Raw genomic sequence first — 25,999 nt, 5'->3', positions numbered from 1 at the left:
ATCTATACATATAAGGGTGGGCGGGGCGTAATTCGGTGAAGCATGCGGGGAGGTCACTCACTGATTAGGGGGGTACCGCCAACCTCACGGTGAGGTAGAGAGAGGGTGTGAATCCGGTGGGGAGGTGCCGAAGAGAGGGGGAGGAGAGAGAGAGAGGAGAGAGGGAGAGGGGACCAATCAAAAGCCTTCCTTTTTTTTTTTTTTTTTTTTTTTTTAAAAAAACCAACTCCCCTAATAGGGGAGTGCCGCCATCAAAAAGGGGTATTAGGGGAGTGTTAGAGGGGAGTTGACGTGGCATTTTATGGTTGGTTATGTGTAAGAGGGGGGACTCACCTAAGAGTTGAGCACCCCTTACACCCTAATAAAGTAAACCAATGTGTGATACGTGTCATTCATTGGATGCACCTATTTTTGGGTTTTTCCGTCTTTCTTTCATATTTATTTTCTAATAATTTATCTTCTAATTTCTAGATAATATTAAATAGAAAAATGTTTATCTGATAATTATAACCCTTTTATTGAAATTTGAAAAGGGTTTCACGCTTTTTTGGATTTTATTGAAATTCATGACTACATTATATAATTATAAGTTTGAATATATATGTCAAAATTAAAAATTATTCTTCAAAAATTCAGTAACATCCATACTCTATATATACATTTAGAAAAATGTTAATAATTGCAAATAATACTAAATAGAAAAATGTTAATTGAATACAAAAAAAAAATATAGGATCTCATCAAATGTATATCAATTACTTAAATGAGTATACACATGCATGGGCGGTGATAAGGGTGTGCGGAGAGGACCACCGCACAGGGTCTGTGATTTCGAGGGGCACATGTTTTTTATAAAAAAAAAAACCGATATCTATGTTAATTTTTTTAAAATAGCATACCAAACATGCTCTTAGTGAGCCCAATACCCATTGGCATCTACAAAATGATGTTTGACAATATGGGTGTATGTGAGAGGAAAAAACCAATAAGTCAATAAGTCACTTCATACTGACTTTTCCAAAACCCCAATAAATCTATAAGTTGTTTCAAAAAACATAACCAAACATGCTTTTACTAAGCCCAATGCCCATTTTATTTTAAAATTAAATAATAATATTAAAACATTACGAAAGAACATATTTTTTCGAGCTCAAACAGGGTAAATGAATTCTTACAGACGACTCTGTACACATGTATGAGATTTTTTTACTATTATTATTAGTTTCATTATTTATCAAATATATATAAATGTCTCCGTCTTTAATTTACATTTACAAGAAATATTTATTATATAGTTTAAATTGTTCAACCCGTGTAACACACGGGAACTAACCTAGTTAATTATATAGATCAGAAGCCTTTACCAGATTATGTTATTTAATGACGTGGCTTAATGGTTTTTTTGTACCATGCGCATATTGAAGTTGTACGACGGTTTCTTTGTATACTATGGGTTGGATTTGTGAAGTTTCTCTTGGCTTATAAGGCGACAATAGGTGGTTTTAGGCGTTTGGGTTGTGACTTGAACATCTCTATCCATTGATGTTGTGTTGTCTTGTCTGCTTTTATCGTGTTTGTAGGCTTATAAACCTTTTAGCTTTCTACTTTCTAATTCTCTCACTTGCAACCTATATCTCTCTTTCTAGAGAGGTTTTAGGTGTTGCCACGTCGTTGCCTGGCGGCTCTAGCCGTCTATGGCGGTGGAATTACGGTTTGTAGTGGGTTGGTTTGTTCTTTGTTTATCGCTTTAAAAGTTGTTGGCGGCTCTGGCCGTCTATGGCGGAAGCAAAGTTACTGTGTGCGGTGCCTTCTTAAGTTTTATGTTTAACCATTTTCTTTGAATCGAGTGATGATTTGATTCTGGATCTGGGTGATAAACGTTATTATGTTGAGGTTGGCCTTGGTTTACGACGGGTGGCCATTGTCTTAGATGATGTATATTTCATTCGAGATAAACAAAACAGGGGTGGTGATGATAACGGGGTAACCCATACCCTGAAACTTAATTGCTTATTTAATTGCTTTAGTTTTTATTATTTTGAAGGCATTAAATCTTTTTTACTTTGTAACCAATTATTTAAGTTATGATGGATTTTCTAGGCTTTGGGGCTACGATGTTTGTCGCTATTAATTTGTTGTGCCGGCGGTGGTAGTGGTTGGTGGTGTTGAAGCAATGGTAGCATGGGTTATAGCTATTTCGTGTTTGTTTATGTTTATGTGTTTTTTTTTCTTTTTTTTTTTTGCTGGTGGATTAGTTGTTTTTGTAAGATGTTATGAAATTTGAAATTTGTTTTTGCAACACATTTGTTGACTTGGAAAATATGATTCCAGCTATTAGGCCATACGGAATTGAGGGGCATGAAGAGAGGGCATGAGGCGCCATGTGACAGCCACAGCCACATCAGCATAGGGCAATGATAAAAGAAAGCACAAAGTGGAAGGGGCATGAAAGTGGCGTTATTAAAAAAATAATAATAATAAATTTCAACCAATCAAAACAAACTCAAATTACACCCACGCCATGTCCGGGCACACCCACTCCATATAGTTTTAGATGGAAAAGGAGACGGTACAAAAAAAACTAAATTACAAAAAGTTATAGTTCCAAATATATATACGATCATATATTAATAGACTGAATAATCTGGTATTTGAATTTTTGTTATGGCTTTGATAAATTTGAAAAATTAAGTTTAAGTAACTTATACGAATAAGATTTGTTGGAGTATTTGATGAATGTGTTTGAACTATGAATACTTTTTTTTATAAAAAATTGACAATATTTTTTCCTAAATATTGTAAATCATATTCCTTTAACAAATTACCTTTTAAGTGTGAATGTCAATTCAGAATTTATTGGAATGAACTTTCAAGTTAGTGAATGTTTTATTGATATCCGAAAAATGGGACGCATTAAACATAAAAAATGTTCATCATGACGTCCTTTACAGATGTTAAAAAATTTTATTTTGGGCTGATAGGGTAAAAGTGATATAACCACAAAGGCCAAAATCGTAATTTACTCTTATGATGGTAAAAACGAAATATTACCGGTTTAGGTATTTTTATTATTATTTTATTGTTTTAATATCATATAAGCTCTTCAAAAAATGATGAAGATTTTATGAAGAAGATCATGTGGTGTTCACATTTCTCTACTTTGGTAAATCTGAAATCATAACAATGTGTTTATGTTCACCGGGGCTATAAATAAATGCTTTTTTATTATGTATCTCACATCTGTTACATCATTATTTTGAAATATTAAAGTACAAAACAAAAACTAAATGAAAAAAAAAATTAAAAATGTCTGAGCCCGGGTTCGAACCGGGGACCTCTAGTGTGTGAGACTAGCGTGATAACCGACTACACCACCCAGACGTTGTTGTTAATATATTAGATCTTTCATATTATATATATTAATATGACTCCAGTAATTTAGCAATATACAACCTCTACATTTTTGGCTCCACGAATGTCACGTAGCTTTTGCATTTTGAACATCTTTTTCTCGTTAAATTATTCAAAACATTGTCCATGTGTGATGTGTTGGTTTGTTTTAACGATGTATATTGAATTTGAATTCAGGTTTTTTTCTGTCAAATTCCCGTTGTTCAAAGTAAAATCTACTATAATCATGCACGGATTTTGTTTTGAGGTTTTTTTTTTTTGTGCTAACTATAAACAATCAAAGGCCAGAAGCATTTGGTTGTATACAAGCATCCATGTTCTTTTGCTTATATAAATCATTGTTCGTTTCACAGGGTGCAATGGTATGATCTATAAAATAAGTAAATCTGTATTACCAAAAGTGTAACGGGTCAAATGATTCAAACAAGTTAAACAAGTCATATGTGTGATGGAGTTGTTTAATAACATATCTTCAAAGTTCTAAAGTAACAAAACTATAAAACCTATCATTTTCCAAAAAAAAAAAAAAAAAAAAAAAAAATCTTGATTACTCGCCCTCGATAACTGCTTTTACATGAGGATACCAACCCCCCCCCCCCCCCGGGTTGAGCATCGTACATGATGAAAGAACTCTAATTGTTTACTTAGAATTGCTTATTCCACTCGCAAATAATCTCATGCGTAGTTTAGACAACTAATCTCAGTAATCTCACACTTAAAACTGCTTATTGTACTATTTTTGTATCAAAACACAGTAAACATATAATTAGTTTTGACAAGTCACACCAAACACCCCCCTATACTTAGATATGTAATAGTAGGTCATGCTAGTCAACAATGGCATAAATAGAATAAAAGCCTCTAAACAGACTTGGCAAATAGGCAGGTCAAACACGTTGGATTAACATGTTAAAATGATTATTTTTTGAAGTACCAAAATTGAAAATGACGAAAGTCAAGCACCAAGACATTATTAATAGGGTTGTAAACGAACCGAACGTTCAGCGAACCGTTCGATGAGAAGTTCGTTTATGTTCGTTCGTTAACCTAAACAAACGAACATGAACAGAGGATGCATTCGTTCATTTATGTTCGTTTGTGTTTGTTCACGGTTTTTATATGTTATATTTTATTGGTTTTAGCTTTTCAAATTTTTGAAACCCTAGTTATACTATACGCCTCCACCATCCCTCATTTGGCCACCGACACCCACCTCTTCCCAGAGGTACCGGGTTCGAGTCTTGGGAATGACATATGTCGCCCAGGGTAAGAACTCGGCATGGGGAAGTCACCGCGGAGCTAGCTTGGTCGGGTAGCGGCTCCCGGAGTGAGATCACTCCGGCGGTTGAGAGGACCGTGCACTACCCCCCCCCCCCCAACATCCCTCATTTGACCATTTCTTTTTCAGTTTGTGTTTATGCTTGAGAAACTTCTTAATTTTTGTGTTTGTTATGTTTATGACAATTATGTCAACTATGTTCGGATAATAGTGTAATTTATTTATTTATTTTTGGTGGATTCCTCGTAATCTTGTGATGAGAAATGCATATTTTATTCTTAAATGAAAGTTTGTTTGTGTTCATGTATGTTCAGTTTGTGTTCATTTACGTTTAGTAAGTGTTCGTGAACACGTTCATTTTCTTATTAAACGAACACAAACAAAAAATCTCGTTTGGTAGGCGTTCGTGAATAACTCATGAACATGTTGATTCCCTAACAAACGAACATAGCCAAAGTCTTGTTCGTGGCTTTGTTCGTGTTCGTTTACGGACTTCATTATTAACATATGTAAGATGTTACTTGCATCGAGAGTAATCTCATCTCCAATTCCCCTACTGTTAAGCCACCAGTGACCAGACAATGTCATTCCAGTATCATCGCGCTCTTAGAAGTTAGAACATCCGCGATCAATTCATTGTCATGGCAGCTCTTAGTACATTCGTAATGGGACGCTTGACAGATACTTTTCTCATGTCAACTCCCGTCTCGCATTTCTCACTTAAGCCAGACTATTTGCTAGAAACCAACTGGGGTGGCCCAGTTGGCCAGCCTCACCCGCCCTCATCCTTGAGGTCCCGGGTTCGAATCTTGGCAAGCTGTAAATCGCCCCAAGGTTCGGCTCGGGTGGGTATTATCCGCCAGGCAGCTATGGGGCTAAGCTAGCTTGTGGAGTGGGATCACTCCAGCGGCCGGGAGGTCCGTGCTCCAACCCCCCCCCCCCCCAGACTATTTGTTAGAAATATTATGCTGTACTTCACCCCACTTTGCCCACAACAAAGGAATAAGGACTTGCGACGCCATACTAAATCACTAAACACTATCGCTCTACTACAAGGCAGGAAGATCATACCGCAAGACATACTTTCATTTCGATAAAACATACTTGAGGGGTTCCTGTTTACGAGACAAACGTCAGTTTCATTTCTAGTAATAATATACAACTACATGCATCCATGAATATCGCTCAGTCGTTTTACTTATCTCAGAATGTCTAGTCATCTAAAGGTATCTACTTTGTTCATTACAAAAACCAGGTGTCAACAAACCCGAAGGAGTGGATTAGCGCAGCAAAGTTGTTTTGTATATTGCAAGTAAAAAGATTGGAAATATCAACTCCAGCCATCATATAACATCGCAGGACTACACACCAGACAATACCGAAAAGATCGATACAATAGAAATAAATGTTCCAAAAAGAACTTAAGAACTCGACAAAAGAGTCCTGTAAAATGTTCAAAATTTGATTAAAACAGATAAACACTCTCTTAGTCGAAAAAAGGTGCACCAAACAGCAAGACCGATCACTACCTAATTGTCACCCTCTTCTATCTTTGCCTTGTCGCTGACATAAATACCATCAAGAAACTTTCTGATATCTTTGTTCTTCACATGACATTTCTGCATATACAAAATCAATTTTGTTAAATCGTCATAAATGATTATCGATAACAAATAAGTGAGATTAGATAAATCAATACCTGGTTAATCAAGGCACAAGATCTGGAAACAAGCTCAATGTCATTTCCATCCAAAATAAGTTCATCCTTAACCTTCTCCGATCGAACCACGGTAACACCTTCAAGCATATCAACCTTCCTCACCTATTAAACAACAGAAACAATACCAAAATTATAGAAATGTTAAATAAATAAAATAAAAACAAACAGACTAATTTCATGAAAGTGATAACCATAATGAAACAAACAAAACTTAAGTTATAAAACCAAATTTTTGTAACAATTCAAGTCAGTCAACAAAACAAATTCAAATTGTTTCTCTAAAAACCCACGCAGTTAATATCAGTGATATTAAGGTTATATCAGCCCATTAGCAAAATATCGGTGTCATACATCGGTCAGAATATCGGTACCAATATTATCGGCAATATTGACCGAGATAACCTATATCTCAAATTTGACCGATATCCGATATTTTGGTGCATTAACTGCATAGTCTAAAACCAACTTGAAATACCTAATTTCATATCACAGAAACTAAAGTGATGTAACACAAAACAACCATATCTTTCTTATAACTCAATACACAAATCTAATTCATTTCTCTAAACAAACTGATAATAGTGCATAGAACCTAACTAAACATCACAAAACTAAATTGAATCTCAAAATCCAAACTATTTCTCTAAAACAAACTAAAAACAGTGTATTAAACCTAATTCCACACCTCAAAACCAATCTAAAACAACATAACACAAAGCAACATCAATACTTAAACCAAACACACTAACAAATCAATCCACAACAAACAAATTAAATACGAAAAAAACTTGAACAAATTATATAGAACAACTACCTTCTTTTCACCTAAAAAGTTCCGGATCTCAATCGCCGAATTATCACTCGTAATGCTAGCATTAATCGGAAAATGAGCATACACAAACCGCATCTTATACCGGAACCCTTGAGTCACACCAATGATGAGATTGTTGACGTGGCTGAGTGCTGTACGGATAGCAGCAGTTGTTTTGCGAGATCCGAACCAGGCATCAACCTTCAACTTCCGTTTTCCGGTCTCTTCGTCGGTAATAAGCATGAAATCGAGATTCAAATGCTTGAAGTTGCGAGTTAGGGTTCCTCGTGGTCCTTTCACTTCGATGATTTTGGCTTTCACCTTGATTTCGATGCCGTCTGGTATGTCCATTGTCTCTGATGATAAGATCGTCTTCATTGTTGCAGACGGCTGGTGAGGAACTAGGGTTTTGGAGTTGCAGGTTTCACGATTGGAACCCTAGAGACAGAGAGTATTTATATGCGTGCATTACTACTGAAAATAATGATGGGCTCTAAGTATGGGCCATTAAAAATTTCTGTGGGTTGAAGAAATAATAAGCCCATCTAGAGGTACACAAAATAACTGGTTTTATTTACTGGCAAAACAAAAATAAACCGGTTTTGGTTAATTATCACTAGGGATGCAAACAAGTCGAGCGGCTCACGAGTATTAGAGATTGGCTTGAGAAAAAGATCAAAATGAGTTGAGCCTTATTGAGCTCGAGGCGAGCTTGAGTCTAAACAATAAAGCTCATTTATTTATCAAGTCTGGCCTCGAGCCTAACATGTGAATCTCGTCAGGATCGTCGAGCGTTAGTGTAATATTAGTTTTTATTAGTACTTAATAGCATTTACCCCTTATTTAAAGTTGTCTCGTAAACGAGCTGAGTTCAGCTTATTTCAACTTGTTTACGAATCGAGCCCGAACCTAAAAATAAATTTGTTTAGTAAACGAGCCTGAGACCAAGCTTCACATATGGAGCTCGCGAGCCTAAACTAGTCTATTTTATTTTATTTTTATTAAATTTGTAAAGTAATAAATTATAAATGAGCCGAGCTCGAGCTTTGAAAACAAAGCTCAATCCGAGTCGCGCTCAAGCTCTCATAAGTTAATCGAGTTTGAGCCTGGTCAAGCTCAAGCTCGGCTCGTTTACACCCCTAATTATCACCATCGGTTAGTGCCCGGTTTGATATTTTCAGAAAGCAACCGATTTTTTAACCCACCTTTAAACGGTTAAGATGTTATTTTTAACCACTGGTTAGTTAACTAGTCCCAGATAACCTATTCGGCCACAGTAGGTTGAGGTCCATCACCCTCTGGAGCCGATGTTTTTTTATTAAAACCGGTTTTGACTAAAGCTATATTGGTAAACTTACAAGGATCATTAATTTGTAGTATTACTCTTTAATAGTTAAATACATTAAATTTATAACTTATTTTCAAAATATATATTTAAAAAAATAATATATGATAATTTAGAGTGTACGATAAATTATGGGTGTGTATGATTAATTTCGACATGTGTAGTACAAAATTCGAGTAGTTTAAAATTCAATAATGTGTATGATAAAATTGTATGTGTGTAGGATAAAATAAAATTGACTAATTATTTAGAGAGATAATAATTAATGTAAGGAGTTATAAACTATTTAATGTTTTACCATTATACTTTTTTCTTCGTATCAAATAAGCGTCAGACACAACCCAACTCCCTGTATTCGCGTTTTTCCCTCTCTCTCTCTCTCTCTCTCTCTCTCTCTCTCTCTCTCTCTCATCACACACATTCTAAGTCTCGCTCCAAACCCTCGGCTGACGTCACTCTCGCTCCAAACCCTCACGGTTCGTCAGTCAAGGTTTGTATCTCATCACCCTAAAATACAAGCGTATGTTGTTCTTTTTATTTGATTATTGTGTTCTAGAACTCGAAATCCATCATCGGTGTGTATTTTAAACGATTTTTTTGTAGGTAAAAGATTCAAGACCATCGTTCATGGTAAGGTAAGGTTGTGTGTGGTGTGTGGCGACAATGGTGGGTGGTTTCTAAAGGTGGTGGTGATGGTTGTTTGCGGTGGTGGGTGGTTTTCGGAGATGGTGGTGGATGGGAGAAAGAGTATGATAGAGGGTTGCAGCTTTAGGGTTTTAAAGGAGGGGGAGATGAAAAGTGAACTTATTACTATTACAATTTTGCTCTCATGTAACGCCCCATGACTTCATCTAACATTTAAAATAAACTTTGTTATGGTTAAAGGACATGTGGATCCTTGTCAATTTAAAAAGTAAAAGACATCCATATCAAACATAAAGGATGGAATATGTAATTTACCCAATTCCTAATTCTATTAAAAACCATGGTCGATGGAGTCCATGGTTGGTAACTTCCCCAAATTCATATAATTTACACCTTCAACCAACATCACATCTCATCTTCTCCAAAACTTTCTTTTATTTAAATTACTTTTACGACTATACTTGAACTCTTTACTTTACACCATAACATGCAAGACATTATACTATTTTTTATCTATATTTAACCACGTTAATTTTACTAATACAAAGTGAGTAACAAAGTCAGAAAACATTATATCACGCACGGATACCACACTTTATTATCATATAGCATTATTAGACTGTTTGTTTACCTCTTAATGAGAATCTTAATGGTTCAGACCTTTTACTGGTTTAATACTTAATGGTTCAGACTGTTTGTTTCACGAGCAAATGTCTGAATGGTTTAGACATTTGCCTCTAAATGGTTAAGATTTATACAAAGTTTGAATGATTAAAACCTTTAATCTAAATTGGTCAGCCATTTGTCTCTGAACAGTTAAGCATTATACAGACTCTTAATGGTTCAGACCTCTAACTGGTTCTGCACTTAATAATTCAGAACTCTTGCTGGTTCAGTACTTAATTAATCATTCAGTATTAACCATTAACATGTTGGCAAACAACCCCTCTATTCAACTGCACTCTTTCAATTCACACAGGTTTTACACCTTTTTCCTATTTCTTCCACTCGACGACACATCTGTAAATGGTGACGAAGAAGAAGAACATGAAGAAGGAACGGGCGATTACGAGCGACAATCTATTGGCGGAGCTTTTATTAAGTCTCAAACCATCGCCTGATGTCACTATCGCTCCAAACCCTAGCGACTGTTACGACGGAGACCCAGCAGTCAAGGTTTGTAGAAATAAACTAAAAAACAAATACATTTAACTTGTTTGTTACTATTTTGCCCTTGCTACTCCACCTATTTTACCCTCCTAGCTGCCGGACTTCCATTTTTCATTTTTTCTTTGATTGATACGTCTAAGTTTGTTTCATTCACTCATTCGACATTTGCATTTGATTGATATCTTGTTTATACAATCGTTTAATTAAGTGTATTATCAGTTAAACACACCAAATTTCTATCACTAGTGATAGAAATGTAGAAGGGGTGGAATCACTAGTGATGGAATTCTATCACTTCCAATTTTTTTAATTTTCATTTTAAAATTAGAAATTAAAAATAAAACACTAAATTATAAATTTCATTAAACTTTAAAAATAAATTACATAACCAAATAAAAAAAAACAACTAAACGGGTGGCATCTCCCAACCCCACTTTGCGCAAATCGCGCGCTTTTGTTGAATGACAACTGACTTGAACGGTTCGTCGAGATGGGCGTGGTTTTCACACAAGATTTTTAAATCATTTTGTCTTTCAATCGTTTTCAAGTGTTCCTTGTACGCCTGCTCCCGTTCAACTTTTAGGGACATCATTGTTTCTTTTCTTTGTTCGGCCTTCTTGAATTGGGTCATTTTCTCCTCTTCGATTCTATCCGCCTCCTTCCCTTTGCTTGACGATTCACCACCTCGTCTGCGTCGTGGCCTTGTGGGTGTATCCAGTGGCGGACCCAAGATTTTATTTCAATGGGGTCCATTTTCGGGTCGGTCCTCGTTCGGGTCGAGTTAAAGTGAGGTTTGAACTAGATTTTTTAAAAAAATAAGAAAAATGGGCTTATCAAGGATTGAACCCATGACCTCTTGGTGGAAAAGAGGGAGATTTACCACTACACCAGCTTTCTTTTTATTTCTATGGTGTCCACCTAATTGTATTTATGGGGTCCATATACAATTTAATATACCGAATCTACTATTTTTTTTAAAAAGATTGGGGTCCGGGGACCCCGGTGGCACCAATGTGGGTCCGCCCCTGGGTGTATCTTCCTCAACGGGCTCGTCAAGGGGTTGATCGGGTTCGTCAAGAGGGTCGTCGTTTAAGTTCATTTGGGGCAAGTTATCCGACGCGGAAGTCGTGTAGTTCCCCGACTCGGATGTCTTTGATCTTTTCGAACCGCCTCGTTTTTTTGGAGCCGTAGGACCATGCGTGTCAACCAACTCAACGGGGACCCACTTCGGGTGATGTCTCGCAACTTCCCATGCCGCCACGTGTGGAAAAGTTCTCTTTTTGTACATTCGGCAATACTCTGCGGTGGCTTGTTGCATGATCCGTCCACTTCGACGTCATTTGGTCCATGTTTCGTATCCTTGCACCGGGAAGTTGCCTAAAATGATTAATCACCCGTCTCCAAAACGCATCCTTTCGTTGCTCGTTCCCGTGTTTCTTACTCTCCGAGATGTGCAAATACGCCTTCGTCAACGACACCTCCTCCTCGCTCGTCCAAGGTTGTCGGCCGATTGGAGCGATTTCTTGAACAGTTGAACCTCAACATTTTGTTCTTCTTCCTCTTCCTCTTCCTCCGCTTCTTCTTTCTCTTCCTCTTCCTCTTCCTCGTCCTCGTCAAGACTTTGTTGTGGTTCACGTGGTTCATGCCACGCTTTTGCAAAATGATGAATGAGGGTGTTGTCTTCTAGTAGTGGGTCGAGTGTGTGGGGTTGGATTTGATACGTTTGCGATTGAAATTGGTGAGGTTGAAACGGTGGAACGAACGGTTGGTTATGGTACGTTTGCGATTGAAAGGGTGGATATTGTTGGGTTTGAAAGGGTGGATATTGTTGGGTTTGAAAGGGTGGGACTTGGTCGGGTTCGTCTTGCAACCTAAAGCGCGCCGGCTCACCAAGATTCGCTCGAACCTTGGGCCTTACGGGATTTTTCTTCGTACCCGAACCTCTTTTTTTCGATCCGCCACCTCTCTTGCTTGAACCTTCCATATTTCTTGTAAAATTATTTAGATTGAGTTGGAGAGTGTTTTAATTTTTTGTATTGAGTGTGAGAATAGTTGAGAGTTTTTTGAGTTTGTGTATTGAAATATGTTGGATTTATATAAAAAAAAAACAATCAAATTCAAAAACAACGGTCAAAAAATATTACAAACGGTCATTTGGCAACGGTATAATTTCAAAGTTCAACGCGTGGTGGAGTTAACGCGTTACAAATACAACGCGTGGTGGGCTTAGCGGCGGCGGTGTTCCGTTCCTTTTCCACGCGTGATGAAGGCCCATCACGCTACCGCCCCGAGTGGCCTAAGTATGGAAAATGTGCGTGATCGATTAATATTTAATAGGCCTGTAATGAACCGGACGTTTAAGTGAACCGTTTGTGAACTGTGTGGCGGGAAGTTGGATTATGTTGACATGGACAAAAAGTTTCGTTTATTTGATCAAACAAGAGAACATAAACACATGTTTCGTTCGTTCATTTATGATCGTGAACGCCTGTTTATGTTTGTTCATTTATGTTCGTTTGTGTTTGTTCATTTATGTTCGTTTGTGTTTGTGTTTGTCTATGTTCTTGAATTGTTCGTTTACAATGTCAAAATAACGAACATAAACGCACAATAACATTAACATGTTTATTTTCTTAAAGAAGGAATATGAACAAGAGATTTTTCTGTTTAATTGTTCGTGTTCGGTCAAAGTTAAATGAACTTGAACAATATGAACAAGAAAATCCATTTGTTTAACTGTTCGTCTTCGGTTAAAGTTAAATGAACGGACACAAACACGCCCCCGTTCGTGTTCGTTTAGTTTGTTAACACGCCTAAATGATTTAATACTATTAATAATATTTGAATTGAAATTTTGCAGGTTGTCGATTCCACAACTACGGTCTGCAATATATCAAGAAAAAGAAAGGTAATTATTCCTTTTAGTTATTGGGATAAAAATGACTTGCAGGGTTATAAATGTCTAACTGTTGATAATTCTCAGCTGGATGAGTTGAATCCCGCAACAGCCGACGCTAAATATTCTCCTGAATGTATGCTACGGAATAAGGATTGGTTAGACGATGCAGAGTTGTGTCGTGACATGTTAGATCCTCTTTCGACGCCTGCTGCGGTGTTGGCTAACCAAGCAATGTCGGATGAGGATTTATCCTCTCGGATTCGTTTGTTGTTGGTTAAACTCTCTTGTTTAACTCCAGAACTATTGAGCCGCTATGAACATAGCTTAAAAGTTGCTAAAAGAAAATCAAACCGGGTCGAAAGGTACAAGCGGAAGGTAGCTGATAAGGACGCAGAGATTCGTCAGTTGAAGGAGGAAGTTGAGAACTTGAAGAGGGATAAGACGATAGCCAAAAAGGAGGATTTAGGTACCTCCAAAGTTAAGGAAGTGATTCGTTGTTGTTTGGACGAGATTACCGTCGAGCATCAAAAGGAAGTGTCCGTTTTGAAGACGTGTTTGCATGATGTCCAAGCTCAATTAGAGTATAAGGATCGACTCCTTGTCGAAGGAGTTACCGAGTTAGATTCGGTGGAAGACTTGTTGGTGGCCGAGCGTGACCGTCATTCGGCTAAAGAGCAAGCGTGGGTTGAAGAGACTCAGACTTTGAATGAATCTCTTCGCTTTTTGAAGCATGTTGTGGATGGGTTGTTAGTGGATAGACAGATGTTGAAGGACGACCGTAAATGGCTGATCAGTGAGGGTTTTGCGCATGTTATTAACAACGTTCATCGAAGCGACGAGTTCTTGAATCCTTGTAAAGATTTCACCACTTATGCTACGTTTACCGGGCTTCAACGTGGGCTTAAGTTAGGCTACCATTACTCTGCTCAGGGTGTTGCGATTGAAAAGCTGGATTTTTATCGCCCTAGAATTGAAGATAAGATGAAGGTGGCATGTAGGTGGTTGTGTGATCTTAGGCTTCCATATGTGGAAACACTTTCGAGTATGGTGGATCAGCCCCTTGATGTTATTCGTGGTTTGGAGCCTGAAAGGCAGCTTGCTTGCAAGGTTTCTGATACCCGAGCTAGGAAGAAGATTCCCTGTGGGGATATTGTTGCCAGTCGTGTGGATGAGTATTTGAAACAACTGAAACAGGACACGTCGAGGTAGGTGTTTCTCCATAAATTTAGTTGGTGTCTCTCTTCTTTTGTTGCGCTTTGTAGTTTCGTTGCGCATAAAGTACTTTTGTTGCGTTTATATTGTTAATAGCAGTGGCACCTCCTCATTGATCGTGGCTTTTTGTATTTAACTTTTAAACCTTCGACTTCGCTAATATACGTGTTTAGCCCTCTGTTTTGAAAAAAAAAAGATTTATTTTTATTGGTTTTCTTTGTTTATATGCGTCTTTAGTCCCTTTGCTTTTATTCTCACTACTTTTATTCCTTTTAGTAATTGATTGTGGTTTTTTTGTATTTTATTTTACTTTTTGAACTTCCAACTTCGCTAATATACATGTTTATCCAATCTGCTTTTAAAAAAGCTTTCTTTTTATTTGTTAACCGGTAGTGTATATGTTTAGTCCCTCTGCTTTTATCCCTTTTAGTATTTCATCTTTTAGCCTTTTCCCCTTGCTACTGTTACGAACCAACCCAGGGGAATGGTGATCCTTTGCTATTGGTGGACAACCGCTACTACTCCTGGACTTTAATAAAGTTACTCTATAATTCCTAAACTTTATAAAAGAAATTCTTTCACGGGCGTATTTTGTCTCGATGTAATTTTATTAAAATCCAATATACCAAAGCTAACCCTCCTTGCTTGACCACTTCTCGTGTGTTTTTTGAGCACGTTCTTCATCCGGTTGTTTTCTACAATATCCATGTGTGGATGAAGTCAGGCGGCTTTCGGATGTGGGTTGGGTTTCGGGTAAGGTTTGGGTTCGGGTATCAGGTGGAGACATAGGATGTATTGGGCAAATGGGGGTTGTGAGTGATAAAAGAATAACCGAACATTTGTACGGGTGGAGATATTTGTTGACTTTGTGAGGATGGTGTGTCCCATTGAGGAGAATTTTCGGCGGGTAATGGTCGATACTCACCTTGGCCGGTATTGATATTGACGGCCCACGGGTTGTCTTGAGTGGTTGCGTAACGCGGGTGGTTCGGATCAAACACGTTTGAATCGTTGTTGAATGGAAACATGATGGAAGTGGGTTGTAAAATGAGATATATTGTTGACTAAATTGCAGTTTTGGTCCCTATGGTTTCTAGCACATTGCTATATTTTACAAATATGAAAAGTATTGCATATAACACACCAACGTTTCAATTTATTGCGATTTTAATCCACCTGCCTAACTCAAAGAAAACCAAAGCGGGTCGAGAGGTACAAGCAGAGGTTAGTTGATAAGGATGCGGAGATTCGTCAGTTGAAGGAGGAAGTTGAGAACTTGAAGAAGGTTAAGAAGATAGCCAAAAAGGATGATTTAAGTACCTCCAAAGTTAAGGAGGTGATTCGTTGTTGTTTGGACGAGGTTAGCGTTGAGCATCAAAAGGAAGTGTCTGTTTTGAAGACGTGTTTGCAAGATGTCCAAGCTCAATTAGAGTATAAGGATCGACTCCTTGTCGAAGGAGTTAGGCCACACGGGGCCGTGCGTTATATCACGAGTGATAAAAACCATAACGCGTGGAACTTCATAAATCCCACCCCCACCTCCATATATAACGCGTTATATATTAACGAAAAACAATGAAATATTGATGACATCGTTGTTTTTGGGATAATAGATTTGGTTGATGAGAACATGACGTGAAAGGAATTTTTGGAAGCTTTAACTAAATGATAAGTGGCAACAATTATTAGCCTTTAATAATGTCACTTTTTTTTCATGGTATTTTCTCACCTAATTTTTTTTATAGATACACGAGTAACTTATGATTATTTATTACGTTTTCGACCCCCGGTCGAAAATCTAAAGTTTCGCCACTGGAGACATGTGTTTATGTTCGTTCGTTTAATTAAGTGAACAAAACTTTTTGATCATGTTCGCTCGTTCATTTAATTAAGAAACATAAACGAACTTCTAGCTGAACAATTCAGATTGTGTTCAGCTTCGCTCGTTCATTTAATTAAGAAACATAAACGAATTTCTAGCTGAACAATTCAGAATGTGTTTAGCTGATAACACATTCTTCGCAGCCCCTAATTTAAAAAGAATAAAAATAAATAAATGATATACATACTTTGTTTTGAGCATAAATTTTCTCATATACATGTTCAATCCTACTTTTAGGCCCAAAATAATTAACATTTTCCATACTTTGAATGTGTTGAGCTGATAACACATTTAATTAAACGATCGCAGAAACAAAATAAATGAAAAGCAAAACAATGGATCAATCAAAGAAAAAATGAAAATGGTAAAAAAGATACAAACCTTGACTGACGGACCGTTAGGGTATGGAGCCACAATAACGTCAGCCGATGGTATGTAAAATATATAGAAAAATAACATTATTATACATATTATATTTTAACTAGAATTAAGCACCCCCGCGTTGCGGCGGGGCCTAAAACTATGCCAAATAACATCAATGTCACACCGTTGGTAGCGACCACCATCACTGAAGTTGTGGCGTGTTAATGCGAAGAAATAAGACTGAAACATATAATATAAAAAAATAACTATGTTGATTTAGGACACACGCATTGCGACGAACTTGTTAAATGGAAAAAATAGACGTAAAAACGTTGAACCACACATGCACGCCGCGCCGTGTTAACTCGCAAAATAATGTAGAAAAGAATAACTAAGTCAATGTCGGATCCGCCCGTTGCGACGAAGTTGCCAAATGGGGAAGTAGACACGTTGCGACATGCCAGTCAAATGTGAAAAAATAGACGAAAAACGTTGAACCACAGACGCACGTTGCGACGTATTAACTCGCAAAATTTAGAACGAAACGTAAAACGAAAAACTTGTGAAAGATAAAAAGTATGGGGGGACCAAAGTTGTAAATAAAAAAGTTTTTGGTTAAATTATAAAAGATGAAAAGTTTTGGGTTGAAAGTAAACAAATTAAAAGTGTTCAAATATAAAAGATAAAAACTTTTGGGTTAAAAGTGAAAAATCACAAATCTTTTTAATTTTTTTTTGAAAAACCCCTATGCTTAGGGTACAACAACACAATGTAACAATATGTTGCTAATTTATATTATGGAAATATGCCTTTCGGTATTTAAATTCTTAGAAAAATAAAAATAATGCACAAGCATACATGCACACACATATACACACACAAGCCGACTTGATCATATGTTCGTGTTCGTTCATCACGAATAACTAAACGTTTAAATTTTCTGGTTCACATTCGTTTGTTAAGAAAATTTGTTAAGAAAATGAACATTCTGTTTGTTTTTTTAACATTGTAAACGACAATTCAAGAACACACATAAACACAAACAAACACGTGTTCATGTTCCTGCATTTAATTAAATAAACGAAACTTTTTTGTCAATGTCAACATAATCCAGCTTCCCGCCACACAGTTCACAAACGGTTCACTAAAACGTCCAGTTCATGTTTACTGGCCAATTTATCAATCACGTTTCCATACTTTTAATGTGTTTAACAGATTATACATTTAATCAAAAGGATTGAGTAAACAAAATATTATTAATCAAATTTAAATGTATATGTTGGTATCGGATCAAATGGTTTCAAACTTAATACATGCAACAGCATCTGAAACGGATCCAGCTCACCTACAATTACACCAAAGCGGAAGATTTAACTAGGGCTACAAATGAACCAAACGAGATTATATGTCCGTGTTAGTTCGTTAAGAAAATGAACGTGTTCGTTTGTTAATTTTAGAAAAACGAACGCAAACGAACGTTCATGAACATTCATGGAAACAAACAAACAAACACAACAAGAGTTGATGAACAGAATATAGAATTTGTCGGAATTTTGAAGTATTTAAATAAAATAAAAAAACTAAAAACACTAATGACCTATCGAACACAAACGAACACATTACCGAATGTTAACAGACATAAATGAACAAACGGTATTCTTGTTAGTGTTCGTTCATTTATTAAACAAACTTCCTGCCGAACGGTTCACAAACTATTCGCTGAACCTTCAGTTCATTTGCTGCCCTAGACTTAACAAATCATTCCATAACCATAACAATAACAGAAACACGCAGAAAATAAAAATATCTTTTACATACCTCCAGGACGAAACTCGGGACTTTTTCGGCCATCCTCCGACAACATCTGATTATCCTCCAACAACCTCTGATTCTCCGCTTGCAACTCATCCATGCGGCGAAAAGATGCATTCAAGTCCGAGACTATTCAACCCACACTTGCTCGTGTTAATTTTAGAAAAACGAACGTTCATGAACATTAATGGAAACAAACAAGCAAACACAAACAAGAGTTGATGAACAGAAACGAACGTTCATGAACATTAAATATAAAATATAAAAACTAAAAACACTAATGAGCTATCGAACACAAACGAACACATTACAGAAAATTAACGGACATAAATGAACAAACGGAATTTCTTGTTCGTGTTCGTTCATTTATTAAACAAACTTCCCGCCGAACGGTTCACGAACTGTTCGCTGAACCTGCGGTTCATTTGCAGCCCTAGACTTAAGAAATCATTCCATAACAATAACAGAAACGCAAATAATAAAATATCTTTTACATACCTTCAGGAAGAAACTCGAGACTTTTTCGGTCATCCTCCGACAACATCTGATTATCCTCCAACAACCTCTGATTCTCTGCTTGCAACTCATCCACGCGGCGAATAGATTCATTCAAGTCCAAGACTATTCAGCCCACACTTGCTCATGTTAATTTTAGAAAAACGAACGTTCATGAACATTAATGGAAACAAACAAACACAAACAAGAGTTGATGAACAGAAACGAACATTCATGAACATTAAATATAAAATATAAAAACTAAAAACACTAATGAGCTATCGAACACAAACGAACACATTACCGAACGTTCACGGACATAAATGAACAAACGGAATTTCTTGTTCGTGTTCGTTCATTTATTAAACAAACTTCCCGCCGAACGGTTCACTAACTGTTCGCTGAACCTTCGGTTCATTTGCAGCCCTAGACTTAACAAATCATTCCATAACAATAACAGAAACGCAAAAGATAAAAATATCTTTTACATACCTCCAGGAAGAAACTCGGGACTTTTTTGGTCATCCTTCAACCTCCGATTATCTGCCAGCAACTCTTCCAGGCGAGATTGCAGAGAGCGAATAGATTCATTAAAAGTCCGAGACTCTTCAACCCGAACTTGCTCTTTAGCCGAATGGCAGTTGAGTTCAGCCACCAACGAATCTAGCTCAGTTACCCCTTCGACAAGCAGCCGATCCTTATACTCCAATTGAGCTTGGACATCTTGCAAACACATCTTCAAAACAGACACTTCCTTTTGATGCTCAACGCTAACCTCGTCCAAACAACGAGTCACTTCCTTAACTTCGGAGTCCTTTTTGGTCATCTTTTTATACTTCTTCAAGTTGTTAACTTCCTCTTTCAAACGACGAATCTCCTCGTCCTTATCAGCTAGCTTCCGTTTGTACCTTTCGACCCGCTTTGATTTTCTTTGAGCGACTTTTGAGCTACGCTCAAAACGACTCAATAGTTCCGGAGTTAAACAAGTGAGTTTAACCAACAGACTAATCTCATCCGACATTGCTCGATGCGCCAATACCTCCCCCAGCGTGGAAAGATGATCCAAAACGTTACGACACAATTCCGCATCTTCTAGCAAGTGAGGGGAATACTTGCTGTTCGACGTAGCAGGATTCAATTCGTCCAGCTGAGAATTATCAACAACAAATAGACATTTTTAAACCTGCAAGTCATTTTTTACCAATAACTTAAAATAAATAATTACCTTTCTTTTACTTGATATATTGCAGATACAAGTGGTGGCACCTACAGCCTGCAAAAGTTCATTTCAGACATCAGCAACTGTATTTAATCAATAGGCCTGTAAAAAAATCGAACACGAACAATAAAACAAACGGGTTTTCTTGTTCAAATTTGTTCGTTAAGAAAATGAACACGCTTGTGTTCGTTTATGTCCATTGACTCCGTTCGTTAACATTGTAAACGAACAGTTTATGAACATAGATGAACCACAAATGACCACAAACAGTGTTAGGGCTGCAAACGAACCAAACGAACACGAACAAGACCTTGTTCGTGTTCATTTTTCAAGAAATATATGTGTTCACGAACTGTTCATGAAACTTACCGAACAACATTTTATGTCTGTTCGTTTGTTAAGGGAATGAACTTGTTCGTATTCGTTTGTGTTGTGTTTGTTTGTTAATCTTAGGCAACAAACGAAAATGAACGTTGATGAACCCAAATGAGCACAAACTAATGTTCAAGAACACAAATGGAAACAAACGAACACAAACAAGCGTTCATGAACATAATACATAATACACTGACACTTATTAAATATAATTTTAAAGTATTTAAATAAAATATAAAAACTAAAAACACTTACGAACTATCGAACACAAACGAACACCTTACTAAACGTTCACGAACATAAATGAATGAACGCAACCTCTATTCATGTTCGTTCATTTAACTAAAGGAACAAAATTTCTTGTCCGTGTCTGTTGTTTGATTAATAAACGAACTTCCCGCCAAACGGTTCACGAACCTATTGCTGAACGTTTGCTTCGTTTGCAGCACTAACAAACACATATGAGCAGACGTTCACGAACGAAACATGTGTTCATGTTCGTTCATTCATTCATTCAATCAACAAACATAAACGGACTTTCCGCCCAATAGATCATTCATACACATTTAATTAAACGATCGCAGAAACAAAATATGAATCAAAGTAAATGCGGAAAGAATGAAAAGCAGAATAACGGATCAATCAAAGAAAAAATGAAAATGATGAGATGCAAACCTTGACTGACGGACCGTTAGGGTTTGGAGCGAGAGTGACGTCAGCCGAGGGTTTGGAGCGAGACTTAGAATCGCCCCGTCGAACCGGCGTAGAAGATGGTTTGAGACTTAACAGAAGCTCTGCCGTCTGATTGTCCCTCGTACTCGCCTCAGATACTGCTCGTTTCTTCTTCATTTTAGCTGATTTTTTTCGTTTTCTTCTTCTTCGTCACGCTTTACAGATGAAAAGGAGATATGCAAGTAGCAACAGGTGTGGGTTGTAAAGGAATTCTTCAAGGAAATAAATGTGTTTACTTCGACCGTTTGTACTTTAAGGAAATAAATATCGAATGAGACTTGATTTTTGTGTTCATTAATTAAGGAAATGAACGTATTTACGACGGGTTCACGAACACAAATAAATTTGACGAACGCGACGAAGGATAAAGGTGGATGGCCCAGAAAGTAGCACTGAAACTTGAATCCCTTATCGTGGAATGAAGGTTGATCGATTTCGTTAATGTAAATAATAAGAAAGGAAAGGAAAATGATGCATAAACAATTTCAAATAAGGGTTCCTAGTTTAATTGTTAGGGTAATAAAATAAATAAAAATTTAATAATACAAAACAAGGGTGATGTCAAGAAAAAAGGTTTGCGACCCGGTTTGAAGTCGAGGGGACGTGGCTCGCAAACTAGGCGAGGCGGTTCGAGTGCACCATTTCAACCCTCGCTCGGTTATCCACACGTCCAACAATAGTTGCACCTGGCCTGTACGAATATTCCATGGAAGCGCAAGACTCATTCACACGGTTGATATATGAGCCCACCAATCGGGATATGGAGACGTTGATTAAGCCACACGACAATGCTTACCCGAAATGTTGCCGTTTATTCTAGCCCGAAAACGCGAGATCACGAAAAAAATATAATTGTTCATGCAATTTCTAATTTTAGTTTTATCATTTAGGTTTTTATTTTAATTCAATGTAATGTGTTTTCTATTTTAATTTAATGTAATGTATTTTTTTTATTATAACATTTCCACAAACAGATGGCGCACAATAACCATTACCCTCGAAAACAAATGCATACATGATAAAATATATCTTCTTAATCACCTGCCAATTCAATATGCATGTCAGTATATCAAACCTATATAAATATGTACATCTATACAATCAGTGGCGAAACTTGATATTTATGACTGGGTTCGAAAATGTATATACCAAAAAATTTCTATAGAACCGGAGGTCGAAAACATATATACCTAAAAATTTCTATACGAAAGGTACATACATAAAACTATTGAGCGAAAAGTTCGGGGGGTCGGGCTGCGCCCTTGTATACAATATACGAAAGAAACAAATCACAAAAAAATCAGATCCAAATGATACTCACTAACATAGCAGCAGAAACATTAAAGTCCACAAAACTACACCTTAATCCTAAATAACTTTTGTTCATCGTCGCCCCCATCACCGTCTTATGATTTCCCGGTATAGGAAAGTGTCGTCTGAACGTGCCGGAAGGGGTCATCGCCGGAGCTTCGTCATCCATCACCTTTTCTCTCTACGTTTCCAATCTTTCTCTCTAGAGTGTTGTATAAACTTTTGAGTCAAATGTGACTTTCCTCTCTTTGACCGGTATGCCTCACTTGTCTGTCATGCCTCACTTGTACTCTCATGCACCAAAACCTTGTAAATTAAGAGGTCTAATGATCTGATATCACCACCTACTTCTACTATTTATTTCCTTTGCTTATTAACACGTATTTCCTTTGCTTATTAACACATATTAATAATAATAATAAGGGGAAATGGACTGTATCACCATAAACTATGCAAAATTGGCTAATATTACGCCCAACTTTCAAGTTGGCTCCCACCACCCTCTACTCGACATTTAGGTGGCAGTGTCACCCCTTCGTTAAAAAAACACTAACTGAGTTTATTTATTTTGCTGATGTGGCTTTTTATCTGACGTGGCAAAGTGACATAGCTTTTTTTAATTATAATTAATATAAATATATAAACACAATACAATCACTTTATAAAACCTATTCTCTCTAACTCTCCTTTTCTCTCTACCTTGAAGAAGACGGCGATGGCAACATCCCCCACCTGCAACTCCGGCTGCCACAGGAGCACCACCGCCACCAGTCTACCACCCTACAAAATCTATTTTCCCTTTCGACACCACCTTGCATCGCCGGCGACTCACACCACCTACAAATCTATTCCCCCACCTCCCTTTCCTCTGAAACCTTTCGGTGACACCACTGCCGCACCACCTACAACTCTCCTCCTTCCCCCAACCGTGATATTTTTTGTGTCGAATAGAGCTTTTAGTCTTATCATATAGACGACTCAATTTTTAGGGCTTTTTTGGGTTGACAAGAATCATTTAATTGGGATTTAGATGTGAAGGATGGAGGATTGTCAATGGTGACGGTTACAAGTGTGAAGGTTGGAGGTTGTTGCCGCGGCTCGAGGTAGGAGTGGTCGGCGGAGGTGGTTTGGTTGCAAGTGGTTTGGTTGCAGGTGGCCTGGTTGTGGTGGAGGGTAGAGGTGATGGAACTAAAAAGGTTGTTGTCTGTTTGTAAACACCATATTAATTTTTGAACGTGTTGTTGATTTAGGATTTATTGAATGATTTGGGGATTGATTTAGGATTTATAAGTGGGTGGTTGTGGTGGTTTGGTGTATGCTAGTGGTAGAGAGAAATGACAGGATGGTGTATTTGGGGATTTATTTAGGATTTATAAGTTGGTGCGTGGGATGTCGGAGACGGAGGCGGAGGCAGAGGCGGCTACAAGTGAGGTGGTAGCAGTGGTTTTCGACTGTGGCTACAACTCGATGGTGGCGGTGGTGTATGCTGGTGGTGGAGAGAGATGGCAGGATGGTGGTGATACTGAAAATTTATAAATTGATTTTTATATGTATAATATATATATATATATATAAGTATTTTTTTGTTATTTATAAAATATGTTCCAGATCTACCAGCATGCCACATTGGATAAATTAGCCACGTAGGTTGTCCACCTCATCATCCCCATGCCACGTAGGATTAAAAAATAAACTCGGTTAGTGTTTTTTTAACGAAGGGGTGACACTGCCACCTAAATGTCGAGTAGAGGGTGGTGGGAGCCAACTTGAAAGTTGGGCGTGATATTGGACAATTTTACATAGTTTAGGGTGATACAATCCATTTCCCCTAATAATAATTAACACATAGTAATAATAATAATGTAATTTTATTTTGTTTAAATAATGTTTTAATTATAAATGTATAATTTTAAGAAAAAAAATGGACTCCTCACGTGAAAACACCCGTTATGTTTAAGTGCAAAATGAAGAGTGGAGAGGGAAGTTAACATGACATGAGGCCATTGGCTAGGTGGAGACTTTACCACTCGCCATGTGCGGACCACCTCTTATTAGTGTTGTAAAAACCGCGATTAATCGCTAGTCGGCTACTAACTAAGTATTTTTTTTTGTTAATGAGTCCATTAATTGCTAGTTTGGCCTAGTTGAACCTAATCGGCCCTAGCGGCTAGCCAAAAATCTGCGATTCCGGCCAGATTCCGACAAAAAACTTGTATATTCCTGCCAAAACCTATAAATTATGGTCAGTTTCCAACCAAATCGTGTGAATTCCAGCAATGAATCTTGTATAGTTAAAAATATGAGTTGAGGAAGGGTTAAAACATGTCTACTTAAATATTTACCTATAAAATGTGTATATGTATACATAAAATTGAAAATAACATATAAAAAACTCAATCCAATTAATCACGAATAATCGCTAGTCGGTACATCATTGGCCGACTAACGCCTAATGCTTTTTACAACCTTGCCATTATCTTTCAAACATATCACTCACCCAACCTCTCCCTTTACTTTTATTATAAAAGAGTTAACTGCCATTTACATCCTTGTGGTTTGTTCAATTTGTCATTTCCGACCAAATTTCAAAATTGCATCATTTTTTCTGCCTGACATTTTGCGAACGTGCCATTTCAGACTAAAAATAACCACAGTTAAAAATTTCAGTTAGCTTAGGGGTAAAATTTATTTGTTTCTAAGCAGTTGGTCACAGGTTCGATCCCGGCCAGCTGTAACTTTAACTGTGGTTACCCTTAACTTAACTGATTTTTTTAACTGTGATTATTTTTTTGGGCTGAAATGACACGTTTCTAAAATGTCAGGGAGGAAAATGGTGCAACTTTAAAATCTGACCTGGATGGCAAAAGTGAACAAACCAAACTACACTTCTTCCTATACTAATAAATGAAATTTTTTTGGACACGTGTCACTTTCTGGTGCATTCTTATCTTATTTTCCTATTTATTTATCATATTAAATAATAATCTTCATCTTCATATACTAATAAATGAAAATCTTTTTTTGGACACGTGTCACTTTCTAGTGCATTTTCATCTTATTTCCTATTTATTTCTCATATTAAATAATAATAATAATAATAATTAAAAAAATAAATAAGAATAATCATTTGTTTTCTATAAATAATTTTAAACAAAAATTTAGATAAAGATAAACGTTTATTTTTATTATGATCATATTAAATAATAATAATAATTCTAAACAAAAAAAAAACTATATAATAATAGATATTTGTTTTTCTATAAATAATTTAAACAAAAAATTTAGATAAGGATAAATATTTGTTTTTATTATAAATAG

General features: G+C 36.9%; 3 protein-coding genes and 1 non-coding gene across 5 annotated transcripts; 1 reads left to right on the top strand and 3 right to left on the bottom strand.

Moving 5' to 3' along the window:
- Window positions 1–3,307: 3,307 nt before the first annotated feature.
- On the bottom strand, window positions 3,308–3,381 carry TRNAV-CAC. The gene has a single exon. It is a non-coding gene; the product is annotated as a tRNA-Val (tRNA).
- Window positions 3,382–6,011: 2,630 nt separating this feature from the next.
- LOC110891522 (60S ribosomal protein L9-1) lies at window positions 6,012–7,665 on the bottom strand. Its single transcript, XM_022139224.2, has 3 exons — window positions 7,225–7,665; window positions 6,390–6,512; window positions 6,012–6,309 (listed from the first exon to the last, which is right to left on the bottom strand). Exons 1-3 carry the CDS (start codon window positions 7,597–7,599, stop codon window positions 6,220–6,222), a joined length of 588 nt encoding a protein of 195 aa, XP_021994916.1. The 5' UTR covers window positions 7,600–7,665; the 3' UTR covers window positions 6,012–6,219.
- Window positions 7,666–10,134: 2,469 nt separating this feature from the next.
- Window positions 10,135–14,716, top strand: LOC110891523. Its single transcript, XM_022139225.2, has 3 exons — window positions 10,135–10,387; window positions 13,242–13,289; window positions 13,365–14,716. Exons 1-3 carry the CDS (start codon window positions 10,238–10,240, stop codon window positions 14,487–14,489), a joined length of 1,323 nt encoding a protein of 440 aa, XP_021994917.1. The 5' UTR covers window positions 10,135–10,237; the 3' UTR covers window positions 14,490–14,716.
- A 3,150-nt stretch (window positions 14,717–17,866) lies between these two features.
- LOC110891524 (spindle pole body component 110) lies at window positions 17,867–21,599 on the bottom strand. 2 transcript variants are annotated; one of them, XM_022139226.2, is made up of 6 exons: window positions 21,314–21,597; window positions 20,270–20,317; window positions 19,537–20,191; window positions 19,048–19,170; window positions 18,556–18,678; window positions 17,867–18,082 (listed from the first exon to the last, which is right to left on the bottom strand). In XM_022139226.2, exons 1-6 carry the CDS (start codon window positions 21,485–21,487, stop codon window positions 17,994–17,996), a joined length of 1,212 nt encoding a protein of 403 aa, XP_021994918.1. In that variant the 5' UTR covers window positions 21,488–21,597; the 3' UTR covers window positions 17,867–17,993. The 2 variants fall into 2 exon arrangements, with proteins under 2 accessions (XP_021994918.1, XP_021994919.1); XM_022139227.2 differs by lacking the exon at window positions 19,048–19,170 and having other exon boundaries at window positions 21,314–21,599.
- Window positions 21,600–25,999: the final 4,400 nt, after the last annotated feature.

This window comes from Helianthus annuus, chromosome 11 (assembly GCF_002127325.2).
Source record: "Helianthus annuus cultivar XRQ/B chromosome 11, HanXRQr2.0-SUNRISE, whole genome shotgun sequence".
Lineage (NCBI taxonomy): Eukaryota > Viridiplantae > Streptophyta > Magnoliopsida > Asterales > Asteraceae > Helianthus > Helianthus annuus.
This window is presented reverse-complemented; position numbering and strand designations above follow the sequence as displayed.